The 17,899-nt window shown below is 55.2% G+C and overlaps 1 protein-coding gene across 1 annotated transcript; it reads left to right on the top strand.

Moving 5' to 3' along the window:
* Nucleotides 1-3,246: 3,246 nt before the first annotated feature.
* Nucleotides 3,247-17,899, top strand: Chrna4 (cholinergic receptor nicotinic alpha 4 subunit). Its single transcript, XM_028885301.2, is given in 7 exon segments — nucleotides 3,247-3,557; nucleotides 4,912-5,063; nucleotides 8,339-8,383; nucleotides 8,460-8,569; nucleotides 12,983-13,598; nucleotides 13,600-14,358; nucleotides 17,774-17,899. Coding segments are annotated over 7 exon segments (1,893 nt in total). The 5' UTR covers nucleotides 3,247-3,472.

The following is a 17,899-nucleotide window of genomic DNA, read 5'->3' as shown; positions in this document are numbered from 1 at the left end:
CTGTCCAGTTGGGCAGCAGCATCCTGGAAGAGCAGTTAGCTAGGGTGGGAGGCATGTGCAGGGGCTTGCCCTACCCCCACCCTCAGGGTCACAAGACTCTGGCCTCAGGGTCACCCTAACCTTCTGCCCAGAGTGGTCTACAGACTTGTAAATTAGGCTTTTATTGCCTAGTGCCTGCAGTAAGAGCCTTACTCAGTGCCAGGATTCCCAGGGTCCCCGCAGTGCTTTCTAGTCAGCAGGTGGAGCAGGAGGGGCCCTCCAAATTAATGAGTGAGACTGATTAATCTGCTGCATTAGCAAATCCGCAGGGAAAGTCAACCAGCCAGGCAGATGTGTGTGAGCCAGCACACGTGGTCCACAGGGCTGCGTCAGCAGTGCCCTGAGGGTGGAGCTGACCCCCGCCTGGCCTTTTGCCCTAGGGGACACCCCTGCTGGTGAGAACCACTGTCTCAGACTGCTAACCCTGGAAGGCTGGGCACAAAGCCTGTCTCTAGAAGCTATGAAGAGGAACAGGCAACAGAGCTGAGCAGCCCCAAGAAGCTCTCAGGTCCCCCTGACTCAGGCATAAGCTCTAACTCAGATATGGTCTGAGGCTCCTACGTCTGAGCTGTCTGTAAAGGGCTGGAGAAATCACAGGTCTGAGTTTGTATCAACAGTCTCAGGTAGTGGGAGCCAAGGCCTGTACACTAAACAAATCCTCAAGCACAAGTGGACAGCCAGCATCCACACTGCTCCTATGTGTCGTCCTTACAGAGCCTCTGAGGGCTCACCCAACTCACCCCCCCCACCCCCCACCCCCCCACCCCCGACTCCAAAAACCACTGTCAAAGGAAGCCCAACTCAAGGCAGCCAAAAGCTGAAACTGTGGGTTGGACTCAAGATGGGAGAAAGCAAAGCAGCTTTACCCCAAAGGAGGTTTTGGTTTGCTATGGGGCAGGAGTCAGGGCTCTCAACACTGAACCTAGGGAGCAGATGTTCAGTGAGAAGCCTTAGTCTGCCTACTTTTCTCCACAGCCATGTCTGAATGACAGCTCCTAATCAAAGTTCCTGGGTATCTGGAAGAGGCTCCAAGGGACCCAAATCGTGGTTGGCTACTTCTTTGTATTATGAGGATCTCACACTGTAGCCCAGGCTGCCCTCAAACTTACTATGTAGCCTAGCATTGCTTTGAACTTGTGGCAATCCTCCTGTCTCAGCTTCTGAGTACTGGAATTACAGGCGTGCACCACCACTGCATCCATCTTTGGCTATTAATATTAGATGGAGTTGGCTCTGTGCACTGTCACGTAAGGTAATCCCTTTGTTCTGTGCTCATATGAAGCAGAGACGTCACATCAAGATGTCTGTAGACCCAGGTCCAGCTGCAGTTTTCCCACTTGGCACCTATTGGCCTTGCTGCTCTCCGCAGTTCCCTCCGGGTTCGCCATGCCAGGCTTACACAGGCTTGCCTTCTGCCCCACAGTAAGTGCTCAGCCACCAACTGGTTTTTAGTCCAAGACTACAAGTGTGCTTAAGAATACCCAGCTAGTGGAGGGATGGGGCTAATCTATGCCTGAAGTGTGGAGCCAGGGTATGACTCTTTGGGGGGCTGGGGTAGATGAGGACAAATTAAGAAGGGCCCCAAAGGGAGGAACAGCCCTAGTGGTGAGAGCGCAAAGAGTGCCGTTCTATTGGGAAAGTCAGGCTTCCCTGGCTCCTGCAAAGACTCCAGGCAGAAAGGGAGCGAGTACCCAAAGAACATTCTTCACTCGAGGCCAGGGGCCAGCCTGAAGTTCAACAGCCTACTGAATGTGTGATCTTGAGCAAGCTGATTAAATCTTTTTGCACCCATTTCCCCTTAGGTAAGACATAAGTATGGTAAGAATTGGCCTTGGAGGGTACTGTGGGAGTCTGGCATACCTACACATCCTCATTCTTGGGCCAGCATCTAGGGAGGCACAGTGGGGGAACAATGGTCACTGCTGAGGAGTGCCTAGGAGAAGAATATTTTGGAAGGCTCTATTCACAAAGTATAGGCAGATGGCTCCTGTGACCTGGAGGAATCTGAAGGTCCCAGAGTGGGTGTGTGACATGTATTTCACCAGAGGGCAAGAGAGCTGGGGACACTAGTGTTGGAGAGGCAGACAGGGGAGGTGGGGCATGGTGGAGAGACGGGAAAGAGGAGGACAGGCGTGGGAGCAGGAGCTGGGCCGTGGAAACTGGCCCTGTACTGGTGTGGGTAGGTGCAGAGGGCCAGTCAACCTCAGAGCCACCATGCCTGGGGACAGAGGGGCATGTGCTACAGGGACAGAGACAGCACCTTCTTCTCTTCAGCTTCAGTGTCTCCAGCCAGTTTGGGGGCTCAGAGCCGGCTTCAGAGTCTCTGGGACAAGGCAAGGTTGGGCCACATCTGGCTTTTGGGGTGGGACGGGGCTTCTTTGGGAAACTCGGGCCCACAAACCACACCCCTTCTTCCAGCACCTGCTGCTCAGGCGGGCCCTCCTCCCTTGGAACCATAGCAACTGTGCACCTTGTTAGTGCATCCCTCAGGACCACCCTCAGCACCCATCAGTTTTTCTCCAAGCACCTGTCCTCTCTAGTCAGTAGCTCATTGCCCACAGAGTTGGGGTGGGGAGCTGCTTTCGTGCCAGCACAGTCCACCGGGCCGGCGAGGGTGGGGGTGAGGGGAGGGAACATGCACGCCAAGAAAGGACAAAGGTGGACCCTGGTACCGGGCTGGTCCTGAGAGACGCAGGGTCCGGGGCACCGGGTTCTTCTCACTAAAAGGGCAGCGCTGGGCCTGGGCGCTGCAGGATGCTTCTTGGGCTTGCAGTGCAGGAGGAGGGCGGCAGGCTGATGGAGGGTGGGTTCTTTCCTCAACGCTGGTCTAGGAAAGGAGATGAGAGAGCGACTTGCTATTTCCAAACTGCAAACAGTCACGCTAAGGCGAGGTGGAGTGATGGAGTTAGCCAGAGCTAGCAGGGTGTCCTCCTCTCGCGCACAGTCCCTGAATGAGCGCCCAGCAGTCTTCAGGCGGCCGGCCGGGTTAGGGCTGGAGACCAGGGGTGGGGGCTTGTTTCCTGAAGACGCTGGGGTTGCTGGGATGACCAGGGGATCCCCAACTCCACTCGACACGTCGCGAGCCCCAGGAGTACAAGGAAACTTTACCCCCCACGAGGGGCCGAGCATGGCCTCCACCTACCCTCGGGGCCCGGTCCGCCCCCTCCTCCCGCCCGCTTCCTTCTCCCTCCCGTTCCTCCCCCTCCTCCCCTCTCTCCGGCGGCTGGAGGCAGCAGGTCCGGGCGGGGCCGCGCCGCGGAGCCCACAACCTCTAGCTCCCGCCCCGCCGCCGCGCCCCGCGGGACGAGCTGCGGAGCCCGGCTTGGGGACGAGCGGCCGCGGCGCGAGGCATGAAGTTGGGCGCGCGCGGGTCTCGGAGCGGAGGCGCGGCACAGCCGGGAGCCGCCGGCATCTAGAGCCCACTCGGTGCGCCATGGAGCTCGGGGGCCCCCGGGCGCCGCCGCTGCCGCTGCTACTGCCACTGCTGCTGCTGCTCTTAGGGGTCGGCCTCTTGCCTGGTAAGTTTAGAAACGCAGGATGGGCTTTTTTTCTCCCGGGTCCTGGCACCTGGGACTCCAGGGCCAGGGGAGAGGAGGCCCGGGGCTGCGGTGCCAAGCCTCGGGTGCGCGCAACGGGATAGTCAGACTCCTCCACCCACTACAGCTCCGACGTCCTGCGGTGCTAGCTGAGCCAGTGAGGAAGGAATCAGCCGCCAAGTGCCGGGAGAGAGGGTTTGAGGGGAGGTGCGGGGGAGGGGGGGTCTGGCTGCATTTCCGAGCTGAAACCAGAACCTCCAACTAAGATAGAGGTGGAGTCCACCTGGGAGGGAGGTTCCATCCTGCCAAATTTCGCAGCAGACCGCCCCCATGTCTGCTACTGGCTTCAAGGATATGCTTCTGCCCCTGGAGCTCCCACCTTACCTTTCTGCCCCCACCCCACCACCCCCGGCTTCCTCCACCTCTTATTCTCTAAGGGGACACCTTTCCCCCTAACTCATTCAGGGGCTTCCGGCAGTTATTTAATCTCTGGCCTCCCCGCTGAGCAGTGGGGCTGGGCCTTACTAGTCCAAGGTATCTGGAAGAATGAGGCTGTGGGGGGTACTCTAGGAGCCCCCTCCTGAGGAGTTCCTGTAGCTCTCAGGTAAGCAGAATCCTGCAGACAGCAGAGGCTCCCCTCCCTCTTCCCAACCCCCTCTTTGATGCAGCAACTCAGCAAATGGAGGCAGGGAGGCCCCCTAGCCACGTGGGGGGCCGGTGGAGAGGACACAGATGGGCTGCTGGCTGGTGGAATGGGGGACCACCCTCTTCAGGCAGCAGTGTGGAGCTTCTCCAGGGCATCATGTATCTACCCTGAACACCAGGTGCTAGTGGCCCTGAGGGTCTGCATTCATCGTCAGGGTGGACACTAGAAGCCCAGGCAGCAGGGCCACTCCTGTGGGCAGGGGCTCAAGCTCCCTGCATTCATGAGGAGCAGTGCCCGGTCCTTTCATTCGTCCCCGCCACTCTCGCTGCCCCCATGCACTTCTGCCCCCTCCCCATGCTGCTGTCACTTCATGTCCTTTGTCTCTGCCGGTCACTGGAGATAGGGCATTTCTATCCAAAGTGATTGTCTGCAGGGAAGCTGTATGCAATTCAGTGTTCACTGTCCATTGCCCTGTTTTCCTGGTGAAGTACAGGAGGGCCTGACCCATTCCAGAGGCACTGGAAAGGCTTCCTTGAGGGGAGTCAGGGAAATCAAGGCAGCATGCCCAGGGGCCCTGAGGTGGAAGGTGATGTGTAAGAGGAACCTGAAGGAAAGAAGGACTGTGATGGTATGGGGCTGGAGGGGCAGCCTTTGTGTCTCCTGTCCTTAAACCTCCTGCCCTCCCCACAGCTAGCGGCCACATAGAGACCCGGGCCCACGCGGAGGAGCGGCTCCTGAAGAGACTCTTCTCTGGCTACAACAAGTGGTCTCGGCCAGTAGCCAACATCTCAGATGTGGTCCTTGTCCGCTTCGGCCTGTCCATTGCTCAGCTCATTGATGTGGTAGGTGTGGGGATGGCCTGGTGATGTATAGGATGATAGGGTCACCCTGAGACTCCGTGTGGCTGGGTCCAACCAAGGTTGACAGAAAAATGTCATCATGAGCTTCAGCAGGTCCTCAGCACTGGGGAGGGAGGTGGGCTCTGTGTCTCTGGAACTGTTCCATAGAAAAGCTAGTGGCGATGTTTCCTAAAGTAAGCGGGGCACCTTTTGGAGTAAAGAACACAAAGCCTTCTCTGGGTATAGACGGGCCAGTGCCCTGCTCTTCAGCAGCTGGGCTGTGGGAACTTTGGTTGTGCCACCCTTGTGTGGGCACTGTGGTTCACTGGGGGCACATTGATCTCAGGTGGATCCCAGAGGCCACGGAGTACCAACCAGTGTGGAAAACAGGGCTTGGGTGAATCGAAGTCAGAACCTGCTTACCTGTTCATTTTCCTAGTAAGAGTCCAGGAAGACTTCTAGGAGGACATGTGTGAGCTAGGCAGTAGCTAGGCCCTGCTGCATGGTCTGGGGCCCAAGGGGTCCTGGAGGAAGCACCAGAGACAAGGTCTTGGCCCCGAGAAGTATACTGTAGGAGGCTACCCTTATGTGAAATGCTGTTAGCACCCAACCTTTCTTGGCCAGGCTCAGCTGCTCCTTATGGGGTAGGACCAGGCTTTGGGGAACCCAGCCAGGGGTTGGTGCACACCTGAGTTTCAGTACCACTCAAGGTTCTGCCCTTCATGCTGGGCCTCAGCATGGGTTCTGTCCTGGCTGGAGGAATGATGTTGGGAAGGCGTAACATTACTAGCGGGCATCCAAAGGCCACCTGATTTAGTAAGCTTGGGGTCTCCATACTGGGTTTTGCTGGGTTCAGGGACAGAGCCTGGATCCGGGGAGAGAGAGCTGTCCCTGCAGAGCCTTCTGGGAGGGACAGAAGGGAGGACAGAAAGGAGACTGCATGCCTTGCTTGAGTTCATACCCCAGCCCCAGTATCCTAAAGACCCACCCCACACTCGAGGCTGGCACGGAACATGCTGTGTGATTCCAGCCTTTCCATGTGCTTGCCTGATGTGAGCTAAAAGCACCTACACCCCAGGGATCCGGCTTGCTGGGATTGGACACTAAGAACCTTGCCAGTTGGCCCTATCAGAGCCGGCTACTCAGACTTTCATTCTCAGGCGGGCCTAGCGTTTGACCCCAGAATGGTTCCTGCAGTGTTCCTGGGGCTGAGGGACATCAAGGACAGTGCAAGATGTACAGGCCCCTCAACCTTGCTGAGGTTTGCAAACACCATTACCAGGTGGTGGCTGGCAAAGGCAACTGCTGGCGGCAGCTCAAGGCTCTGGGTCTGCTACCACGCGCCCAGCCTAAGCCTGCCAAGCTCAGTCTCTCTGCCTCCGGAGACACTGAGGCTCAGAGCACACCCAGCACCAAAATTTCTATAAGGGGCCTGGCCAGGCCTGACCTCTGCCCTAGATCTAGCTAAGGCCACAGGTGAACATGTATACACATGCATACAGATAGCTCCTGGGCCTGGTTGGAGTGTGTCCCAAAGGTTCACCCCACACTCTGCCAGGCACCTAACTCTTTGCTACACAGGGCAGTGCTGGCTCCAGGCTGGCCGTACATGTTGGAAGTTCACAGCCACATTGTAGAAAGGTCTGCCTTGTGTCTGGCCTACTCTTCCTTCTTACACTAGGGCCTGGAATCCAGGTGTCCCATCCAAGTGCTTGACCTGCTTGTGTTCCTTGGTGAGCTACTACATCTACTACAGATGCCCTCTCTGGGGTCTACATCCAGTAAGGGAGACTGCGCGCCTTGCTTGAGTTCATACCCCAGTGCAAGCTGCAGAGAAGGCTACTGGATCCCCAGTAATTTCCTAACCCTAATGCTGAGTCCTTGTGAAGTGTGCTCCAGAGCTCTGTGACATCTATGGGACCCAAGGGCCCCTGGAGGGTGATGGCCACATGGGGCTGGAAGGCGAGAAGACCCAGCCCAGCCACGCCACAGCCAAGTTTGTTCTGATGACTCTGGAGGCCCTGTGGGATGAAGCAAGCAGTCTTCCATCTCCAGCTTCCTTGGGTATAGGTCCAGGTCATGCAGTGATGAGGTTACTGCAGACTAGCTCATGCAGGCAACATGAGGAAGCAGCAGACGATGGCCTGTGCTCTGCATCCCATCTTCTCTTCAGAGTCCTTCCAGGGAGGGGGCTCACTCAGGCCACCTTCCTAGGTGACTGCACTGGAGAGGACCCAGGCCTGGGGCGTGGCATTCAGGGGGTGCAGTCTTCTCACACTTGATAGTCTATGTTTTTTGTGGGGTAGGAGTCATACACACATGCCGTGTTCTGGGCAAGACACTTTCTTGCTGGATGTCCTGGGATCTCCTTGATTAGGTCCCTGGAGGAACCTGTTTGTCATGCTTAGGCTGATGATGGAAAATGTTGGTCCAGATTGGGACACATACTGCCCAGTATCAGGTGGCCTCTGATAAGGCCATGCTCTTCCACAGACTGTGGGCCTGAGGTCTCAGGCCCCTCCTGAGTGCTGAGTGGCTAGAAGGTATGGCTATGGCTGCCATGCTGTCCCCACAGACCCCTGTGCCTGCACCAGGGCTTGCTTGTTCTCCAGAAGGGTCCTGTCTGTTTTAGGAACTGACTGTTCAGAACATGGGTCTCCAACCTGCTGTTCCTCACCAAGGATGCAACAGATGGGCCCATTCATATGGCACAGAGGGGAAATAAAGGCATAAGGAGGACAGGTGGATTGGGGCAGTAGCTGTAAGAGACCTCACAGAGTAGTCTATGGCCTAGATCTTCTCAGCCTGACTGGTTGTTACGTGGTGACCTTGAGGTGAAACCACCAGAATCTCTCTCCATGACATCCACCTAGGCCCTGGGGGATAATTTTGTCAAGATCTCCCTAACCGGTGGCTTTGATGGCCATAGGAAGAGCAGCAGCACATGGATCTCATCTGCAGAAGGAGCAATGTGGGTGAACATGGCTGACAGATTTCTGGGAAGGACACTCAGCCTACAAGGAGCCTGGGGTCCATTTGGAGCTGAGCTTATCCCCCATGTCTTTCTGGAAAGGTTCCAGGGTCTTTGCCTCCTAACCCTACCTGCCCTTAGACTGCCGTCCCAGGCTAGGTTGCCTTCAGGGCTGAAACACTCCTTCGCTCCTGAAGTTCGGCCCTGGCTTGTCCATGCCTGTGGCTAGCTATGGATAAGTAGATCTAGGCAGGAACATATCTGTTACCGAGGGGGACCTCAAGCTCCTTTCTTGCTTGTGCCTTAGGATGAGAAGAACCAGATGATGACGACAAATGTGTGGGTGAAGCAGGTGAGTGGGGAGGGCTTCCCCGCCTCTGCCCTCTGCCCCATAACCCCCTCACACATGGCTCTCCACTCCCACTCAGGAGTGGCATGACTACAAGCTGCGCTGGGACCCTGGTGACTACGAGAATGTCACCTCCATCCGCATCCCCTCTGAGCTCATCTGGAGGCCTGACATCGTCCTCTATAACAAGTAAGCCCCGTGGGCCCTGGCACGTGGTGAGGTTAGGTAAGGTTAGGCTCCAGCCCAGCAAGGAAGCTGCTGGGAGCAAAGAGGAGCTAGGCAAATGGAGTGGAAGTCCACCAGCACCTGGGGGTACCCACCCTGAGGTCTGGAGGTCTTCTACTTCTTCTGGTCTCCTGAGGGCAGAGAATGGGTTAGACACCTCTCCTGGCAGTGACTGCAGGTCCCATCCCAGTCAGGTTTCCTTAACCCTGCCATGCACAAATCACAGTCTGGAAGACAAATGACGCAGGGGACTTTGGGAGTAGGCAAAGAGGTGCAGGAGAAGCGACTGCTTCCCAAAGCCTTGTCTCTGCTCTTCTTGGTCCCACCTTCACGCTGTGCCCCACACTGGGCATTGGGCCAGTGGGCAATCCCAGCTCTCAAGCTCAGCTCACACCCTGTCTCAGCTCTGGAAGCCGAGGTCTGCATGGAGACAAATGCAGTCAGAGGTGACAAGAAGGAGGAGATGGGCATCTTCACACTTGTTTTTCTGGGGACCCTTGCAAAGAGACCTGAGCTAGGAGCAGCTGCTTTCTGAGCTGAGTCTACTTGGGGTGGTGCTCTCCTCCCTCAGGGTCTGGGTGGGTAGCAGCTCCCACGGCGCTTGCAGACAAAGCAAACAGAAGCCCTTCTATCCCCTAGTCTCAGCCATCTGTCCACAGACCCCTCTAGCCCCTAGGGTGCCGTCTGACCTACAAATGCTCCTATTTGATTAAGAATGACTGGGATTCTCTTTCCTCCTTCATTAAGCGGGGTACTAGCCACATCCTTGGCTTTTAGAAAGAGCTGCGGGTGTTTTCCCAAAACGTGTTATGGGTGGGCTAAGAGTAAGCAGATGGCAGGGAACGTCAAGGTCCATGGCTCCTGCTCTTCCCTCCGAAAGGCTCTCTGTCTCCTGTAGCTATCCAGCTGAACCGTGAGCCCTGGAAGACTTCTAGCTACTGGGCCTTCCTGGGGCCTACACTCTTCTCGTTCCACCCTTGAACCGTAGGATCAAGTACTGAATCTACTCTGGGGAGCCCACTGGACCCATGGCAAGGAAGGACATGCATTCCCTGGGTGGTATTGGGTAGGCAGAGGAGTAGGTGGGGGAGCCAATGAACAGCCCTGAGGACAGGCACTCAGAAGTCCCCACCCCTCCCAGGTCACCTTTGTCTCTCTCCTGCCTGCTAGGATACATGCATGGGATAAGCACTTGAGATCTATCCAAACAGGACTTGGAGCTGGTGAAGGTTGAAAGGACTCTGTGCTGTCAGGGAGGAAGGCCATTTCTAGCAGCAATCAGCAGCTGCTAGCCAGATGGTTGGTTCCATTGCTGGACAGGGGGAGTCCCTACTCTTTGGTTGACTTGGGGCTCCCTCTCCTGGAAACACAGAAGCTCAACCAGGTACGGGTCAAACAGATGGTCTCCCTTGCCTCTGAATTGCAGTCTCATTTGGTGGAGCCTCTTAGGAAGAGATAAAATCTGGGACTCACCCTCCCCCGACTACTGGCCAGCTCATTGAGTCCAAAACTAACTTACATTGGACGGCTGTGGGACCCAAATGCTTGTACTTCCTCTGGTTTTCTGGGGGCTATAAGGTGCAGAACTGGAAACTGAGGACCCATCATCTTCACCCTGCATCAGCAGCCTTGGCAGTGAAATGCCAACAGCTCATTTGAGGAACCTGCTGTCCTGGTGCATGGCTGGGCTGCCAGTGGTCCCTGGGACAGCATTATCCTTGGGCATTCTGAATACCTTACTCTTGGCACTCAGAGTGCTGAGCCCTGTGGACTGTGCTGTCAACTGGGGCTTTATGGGAGTATCATATGGAAGCAGAGCCAGAATTTGATGGAGATGAGCTGCACTGCCACCCTCAGAGACCTCCTTCCTCGGAGAGTACACTTGAGACCTGTCTGCAAACACAAGCACAACAGCAACCTCAGAGGGATCCCTCCACATAGTTTTAGGTGCTCTGAAAATCTTAAGGGGGCCCGGGTCAGACTGGGGAGAGCAAGAGTGGTGAGTAGCACAGTTGGAGGCGGATGGAGCCAAAACAGCCTGAGCTAGGACTGCTGAGTCCCCAGTTTGTCTGAAGGGTGGGAAACCTAGACCCAGTAGCCTAGGCTGCAGATGGGAGCCACTAATTCAAGTGAGCCCTGAGGGCCCCTGTCTGCCAGCTGGTTGCAGCCTCTCCTGCCTGCCCTGCAGAGTGTTTGCACAGCAGAGGATCCACTCACTTGCTGTGGGGGAATTTTAATTTGTGCCTGGAGTGTTGAGGCTTTGATTTTTGGAGAGATGGGACTGCAGGGAGGGAGCAAACCCAAGCCTGATTCCACACAGCCCGAAATGTGCCGCAAGATCCACCCCCATGTACCCGGAGGGAACCTCAGCTTCTGTAGAAGCCAGGCTGTGCACTGTGCATTGTGCAGCCAGGAACCTTATTGGGGTGCATGTAGCAAGCAGCTTTTCCAGCCTTTTCCACATGCAGCACAGCTGTGCAGGAGAAAAACCAATGGCATTGACCCAGGATGAGTTAACATGCAGGAGGGTCCAGGGTTGGCACCATCATGGGAGGCTCAGGTCTTCTGGACCTTGTGAATGGTGCTACAAGTGATTGGTTATCATAGGAAGGGCCACTAAGGGTCCCAGGTGGCCACCAGGGGTCCTGGTCAGGACCTGAGAAGCTGGTTGGGGAGCAGGGCCAGTTGGCTGATGAAATTCAGGGGACCTAGATTTCTCTGTCTAAGAACCAATGAGCTGAGCCTGTGAATGGAGGTGGGAAAAGGAACGGACAGAGGGGTCTGGGCACTTGGGAAAACAGAAGGTTCTGGAGCCTGTGACTCAGGGCTACACTGTTTTATGAGTGATGAGACCAAAGTGATGCCTGCTGGTGCCATTAGTGAGGGGTTTAATCAGGCTTCAGAGAGCTCATTAACTATAAATCGAGGTTTCCCATCAGTGTTTCGGAGCTGAGGCTGGCAGGGTTTGCCCGAAAGTGTTAGTGCAGTGCTGCTGAGTCTGACAGTCTGTGAATGCTAATCCGGGGCCAGAGTGAACGGTCTGGTCCTGTAGAGAAGCCAAGGCCTAAACGGTGGCACACGGCCACTCGGGTTTCACGGGGAAAATATGAAATACGAGCAGTTCTGGGGAGGGTTGTGGGAGGAAGCAGGGTGAGAAAGGCTTGGTGGAGTCTGCTTCCCAGTGTCATCAGGTTCCAATAACGGGTAAAACAAGGCATGGCATCACTGGTTGTGAAGCCCAGAGGTCAAGGCTGGAACTCTGGTCTAGAGGAGGGGCTTGAAGGACAGCAGGCCCATGTTCCACTGCCCAACCTGGCAAACATCCCTCAAGGCAGAGAGAAGGAGAGGCAGGATGCCAACAGTCAGACATTGGAGCCTGAATGAGGGAGGTAGCTGGAGTCCTCATCCAGCCTGTGTGCCATGGCCTATAGAGAGGTGGCTTCCAAATTCTTGGGGCAAGTAGAAAGGAAGACACCTTCCCAGTCTCCAGTGGCAGAAGGTCAGAACTGATCCATCCTGAGTGAGGGCCCAGTCCAGGGGGGATTCAGAGGGGTATTTGTCCTGGGACGTACCTTGGGCAGCTCTGCACTGTCGTTTTCATACCCAGGGTCCTCCATATGGATGTGATGGGTAGAGAGGCCCACTAGTCTCCAGCGAGATTATCCTTTCACCAATGACCTATGAAAAGCTGCTTGGTGTGAGACCTCCTTTTTCATGGATGATGAAGAAATCCTGCTTGTCCCACCCCTGTGCTCCTGGGCCCAGCAGGCACCCATTCTGGATCAGGCCTGTGTACCCATTTGCCCTGTGCTTGTGGACACATACTCCATACACAATGGGCTTGATATGGTCCTACAAGGACCTCTGGGATACCCATAGCACACTGCAGAATCCAGCGGTTAGCTCCTGAACTGAAGAAGACAGGCACCTGCACCTTCCCTCAGTGCATGAGATGCTCAGGTGGTAACCAGTGGAAAGACAAGGAGAAACTCCCATAGTGTCTCAATCTACAAAGACACAGAGGTGACCCAGGCCCCTCTGCATCGAGGAGGTACACATGCAAATTCATGGGGCAGTGGGAGCTTAGGAGAGAAGCCAGGGGTCTAGGCCCACCCCTGTATCCCTCTTAATAGTAATGGATAAGAGCTATAACACTAACTCTGCTCATTGGTGCGGGCACCATTCACACTGTTCTCTGGACCACATACCACCTTGACTCAAGGGTGATAAGCTGGAGCACACAGGTGAGTGATGGCCCAGAGCACATGACCACTACCCATAATCCTGCATTCTGCATGTGGCTGGTGGGGGTTGTTGGTCGGGCATGGGTGTGGTGTAGGGATGGGCAGACCTCACTGCTCTCTCTCTCTCTGACAGTGCAGACGGGGACTTTGCAGTCACCCACCTGACCAAAGCCCACCTGTTCTATGATGGGCGTGTACAGTGGACACCCCCAGCCATCTATAAGAGCTCCTGCAGCATTGATGTCACCTTCTTCCCCTTCGACCAGCAGAACTGTACTATGAAGTTTGGGTCCTGGACCTATGACAAGGCCAAGATCGACTTAGTGAGCATGCATAGCCGTGTAGACCAGCTGGACTTCTGGGAAAGCGGAGAGTGGGTCATTGTGGATGCTGTGGGCACCTACAACACCAGGAAGTATGAATGCTGTGCTGAGATCTACCCTGACATCACCTACGCCTTCATCATCCGCCGGCTGCCACTGTTCTACACCATCAACCTCATCATCCCGTGCCTGCTCATCTCCTGTCTCACAGTGCTGGTCTTCTACCTGCCCTCTGAGTGTGGTGAGAAGGTCACACTGTGCATCTCGGTGCTGCTCTCACTCACGGTCTTCCTTCTGCTCATCACCGAGATCATCCCATCCACCTCGCTGGTTATCCCACTCATCGGCGAGTATTTGCTCTTCACAATGATCTTTGTCACTCTCTCCATTGTCATCACGGTCTTTGTGCTCAATGTACACCACCGCTTCACCACGCACACACACCATGCCTGCCTGGGTGCGCAGAGTCTTCCTGGACATCGTGCCTCGCCTCCTCTTCATGAAGCGCCCATCTGTGGTCAAAGACAACTGCCGGAGACTTATTGAGTCCATGCACAAGATGGCCAATGCTCCTCGTTTCTGGCCAGAGCCTGAGGGCGAGCCTGGCATCTTGAGTGACATCCGAAACCAAGGCCTGTCACCCTCCCCATCTTTCCACAACCCTCTGGGCACACCAGTCGAGGCCCAGCCTACATGCAAGTCACCCCCCAACAAGGCCCCTGATTTGAAGACATCAGAGGTTGAGAAGACCAGTCCTTGTCCATCACCTGGCCCCTGTCACCCACCCAACAGCACTAGGGTCCCAATGCTTGTCAAAGCCAGGTCCCTGAGTGTCCAGCATGTGTCCAGCTCCCAAGAAGCAGCAGAGGGTGGCATCCGCTGCCGGTCTCGGAGTATCCAGTACTGTGTTTCCCGGGATGGAGCTGTCTCCCTGGCTGACAGCCAGCCAACTGGCTCCCCAGCCTCCCTGAAGGCCTATCCATCTCAGCTTCCGCTGTCAGACCAGGCCTCTCCATGCAAATGCACGTGCAAGGAACCATCGCCTGTGTCTCCAGTCACTGTGCTCAAGGCCCGGGGCACCAAAGCACCCCCTCAACACCTACCCCTGTCGCCAGCCCTGACACGGGCAGTAGAGGGTGTCCAGTACATTGCAGACCACCTCAAGGCAGAAGACACAGATTTCTCGGTAAGTCCTTGCCAATGGCTATGCATGGGAGGTGTCCCTAGCCCAGATAAGATAAAATTTCTGGCGTTTCCCATACATGGTCCAGAAACCAAGGCCCCAGACAAAAGCTGCACAACTTGAGGGTGCAGAGTCTCTGCCTAGTATCCTTTACGGGTCCCTAGGGCAAGCTGGGGTTAAGCAAAGCTCTGTCGTTGGTGGGGAGTAAACCGAGGTGCTGCCACCTCATCAGGTTCCAGGACTTAGCAGCCCTGGCAAGCAGCGGGCTGAGAGGCTGTTTCTAACTCTGTCATTCCAACACTCGCAAGGTCTTCCTTTGAAGTCTTCAGACTGTTGCTAGCTCCTTGGAACTCTTGCCCAGCCATGCCTGAGTGACAGGCAAGGTCCCACACTGGCCGTCCTCAAAATTCCATGGGACTGCTGCTGCTGCTGCTGCCGACCTGTAACCCCAAGAACAGGTCTCCCTTGAGCTTCTACCTGGTGAAAAGTGGTCCTTTGAACCCTAGGCATAGAGAGGGTGTAGAGAAGAGGACGGGGCTGCCAGGAGCTGCACCCTACTCCCACCCTATCCGTCCTTTGGAGGGTTGTGGGGTGAGGACGTATACTGCCACACTTCATGGCCCTCAGGAACCTGGAGACACAGACGGCCGGTGCTCAGCCAGCCTACCCCCATGTGTTCTTTATGCTCCAAGCTTTGACTCTACAGAGGCCTGAAAAGAGTGATCATGTCCCTCTATAGGTGTTGGCCTCCTCACCCAAGTGCTCCTGCTCTTTTCACAGAGTGCCGCTCTGCTGAGCAGTTGGGCTGGGCAGTGGTGCCAGCTCTGTCTGACCTTGCCACCAGGGCATTATGGGGTCATCTTCCCTTCACATTTATCTGTCTGAAACACAAAAGGGTCTCCAGGACTGGGGTCTGGGCTGAGACGCAGGACTCCTGGTGCTAGGCAAGTTGCTTCCCAAATCTGACTCTGCCTGTGAGAATCAGAGTCTCAGTCAGAGGTCGGGTGAAGAGGTCATGGGGGAAGTCCTGTCCTGGTCGACCTTTGTCTCTGCTGTGTCGGCTGAAATGTCTATGGCATCTGTCCTTTACATTGACCTTGCCCTGAGCTGGCATTTGCCACTGTCCCTCCTGGGACGTTGGTTTTGCTGGCTTTCTTCTCATCTTCCTACCCAGCCTGGGGCTTGCCTGTTGTCTACTTCCAGATGTCTGTGGTTTGTCTTCTGGAGCTGCTAAGCCCTGGAAAGAAAGAGGGCTGGTGTCCTACATCCCATGAGTGGGTCTCTGTCCCAGAGTCACCCCACTGAGTCTCAGGGACTCATGAAGCCATTCTGGAGTCTCTGGAACATTCTGGACCTCAGAGACCTGTCTGCAGGGAACTTTTGGTTCTGGGGCTATGTCTTGTTGCTGCTCTGGGATGGAGAAAGAGATCTAGGGATGAACTGGAGTGAGGCCACTGAGGGAGGATGGATGTGACAAGTTTAATTGAAATCCTCCTGAAACCAGTGCATTCCCAGCATAGTCCTGTAGCTGGAGCTCGTGACCTCTTCTTCCATCTCCACTGGCCTGCTGCAGCTGCCTGACCTGGTTCTGAGCCTGGGAAGCTTGCTGACTTAATAGGAACAGGACAGCAGGGCTTTGGTCAAGGCTGTGGTGTTTCATCTTCGGAGGTTTGGTCCTAGGCACAGGAAGGGGCAGAGGGACACCAAGCAGCTATTTACTCTGAGGAGCCCTTGAGGGGCTTTTTATTTAGCAAAGATCTATTTGTTCTGAAGTTTTCTAAGTGAACATGGCTACTTACTTTTGGCCTAAACCATCAGGACACCTGTGATTGCTTTGAAAACTCGGGGGTGGATGCCCTTGAAACTGGGGCAGCCACACACACTCTTCCCCAGCCCAGGCTTGCCAGTCCAAGTGTCCCTCAGTTGACTTGAGGTCTGCTTACCATGGCTTACTCCTGCTGCTCACATGTGCACAGACTGTGTCCCAGTGCAGCTCTGATCAAGCCTCGGGGTCATTGCAGACCCTTCTAGCCTGGTGACGTATTCACAGGACAGTGGTGTAACAGCCACCCTGCCTGAAGCACAAGGCCAGAGCTGCATGCTGAACTGTCTTCAGTGCAATGCTAATTCCCAGGCCTAGTTAGACCCAGGCAGCAGTCCCCTGAGTGTTTGCTTCTGGAAACAACTTGAAGTGCCTGGCTACCTTGCATCAGCCCCTGGCAGAAAGAGTTCCCGTTGTGGGATCCAGAGGAACCGTAGACACAGCCAGTAGTCCTTTGTGCCTGTGGTCACCATGTGTTATGGCATAGTCCAATGAAGACTGAGTGGCCGCAGATGATGGACATATGCATTGTGCTTTATGTGTGTTTGTTGCCACTGTTCACCCTCTGTCCCTGACCTCCTCCCTTCATGGGACATCTGGCATCATTGCTTCCACCCAGTGCCTGCTCAGGCTGGCTGTGCAGCACATGGACACCTGCCCATATAAGAGGTGGGTATGGGTAGTCAGGACCAGGCCAGGGGGTGAGTGTGGACTTAGCCCTTGCTTTTGGGCACTTAGCCACTGTGGGATGGCCTTAGTGATCAATCCATTACCCAGCATTTTCTTTGCCCTTACCTTCTGGTCTAGGACACATGGCTGACATCTCTCTAGGATCCATTTTTTTAAGTTAGTTTAATTTTATGTTATGTGTATGGGTGTTTTGATTACATGTGTGTCTGTGCACTGCATGCTTACCTGAGGCCAGCAGATACCAGAAGAGGTTGTCAGATTCCCTGAAACTGGCATTATGGATGGTTGTGAGTCACCATATGGATGATGGGAATTGAACCCAGGACCTCTTAAAGAACAGCCAGTGCTCTTTAACCACTGATCCATCTCTCCAGCCCCCACTTTTGACATCTGCATTATGGGAAGGTAGACTCAACCTCCATGTTGCTACTCAGCCTTAGCAAACTTAAGACGAGCTTCATGTCATGGGCCCTGTGTGTTGTTCAAAGTATGCCTGGTCCGCCTCCCTTTGAGCTCACGCAGCCTGCTTAGCAGGTACGGCCAGCTGGGGTACAACATGAACCCCAAGTCTCTTGTGGCAGTGTGAACTACCAGAAAGCTCCAGTGAGTCCAAATTCAAAGACCCCTCACATATACAGCCTTAGATATGGGTTCCGTAGATGCCCAGCCCACCCCTTGTGGTCTCCCTCTGCTCTGTCCTGCAGCAGCTGCTCTGCCCCAGCAGATTCTCTGGCCGTAGCTGGACAGTTACATTCTCCTTCTGCACTTGTCATTGCCCACAGGGGTGTGTGCAGATATGTATCTGATTGATGGGATGTGCAGAAACTGTGACTCCTAGTTCCAAGTTCCAGAAGTTTCTCTGGCTGCCCTTGGGCTCTGAGAGCTGACCCGTGTCTGTGTTTGCAGGTGAAGGAGGACTGGAAGTACGTGGCCATGGTCATTGACCGAATCTTCCTCTGGATGTTCATCATTGTCTGCCTGCTGGGCACTGTGGGCCTCTTCCTGCCCCCCTGGCTGGCTGGTATGATTTAG

Source organism: Peromyscus leucopus, chromosome 4, assembly GCF_004664715.2.
Source record: "Peromyscus leucopus breed LL Stock chromosome 4, UCI_PerLeu_2.1, whole genome shotgun sequence".
Taxonomy (NCBI): Eukaryota; Metazoa; Chordata; class Mammalia; order Rodentia; family Cricetidae; genus Peromyscus; species Peromyscus leucopus.
Note: the sequence above shows the minus strand (reverse complement) of the source record. Positions and strands in the feature narration are given on the sequence as shown.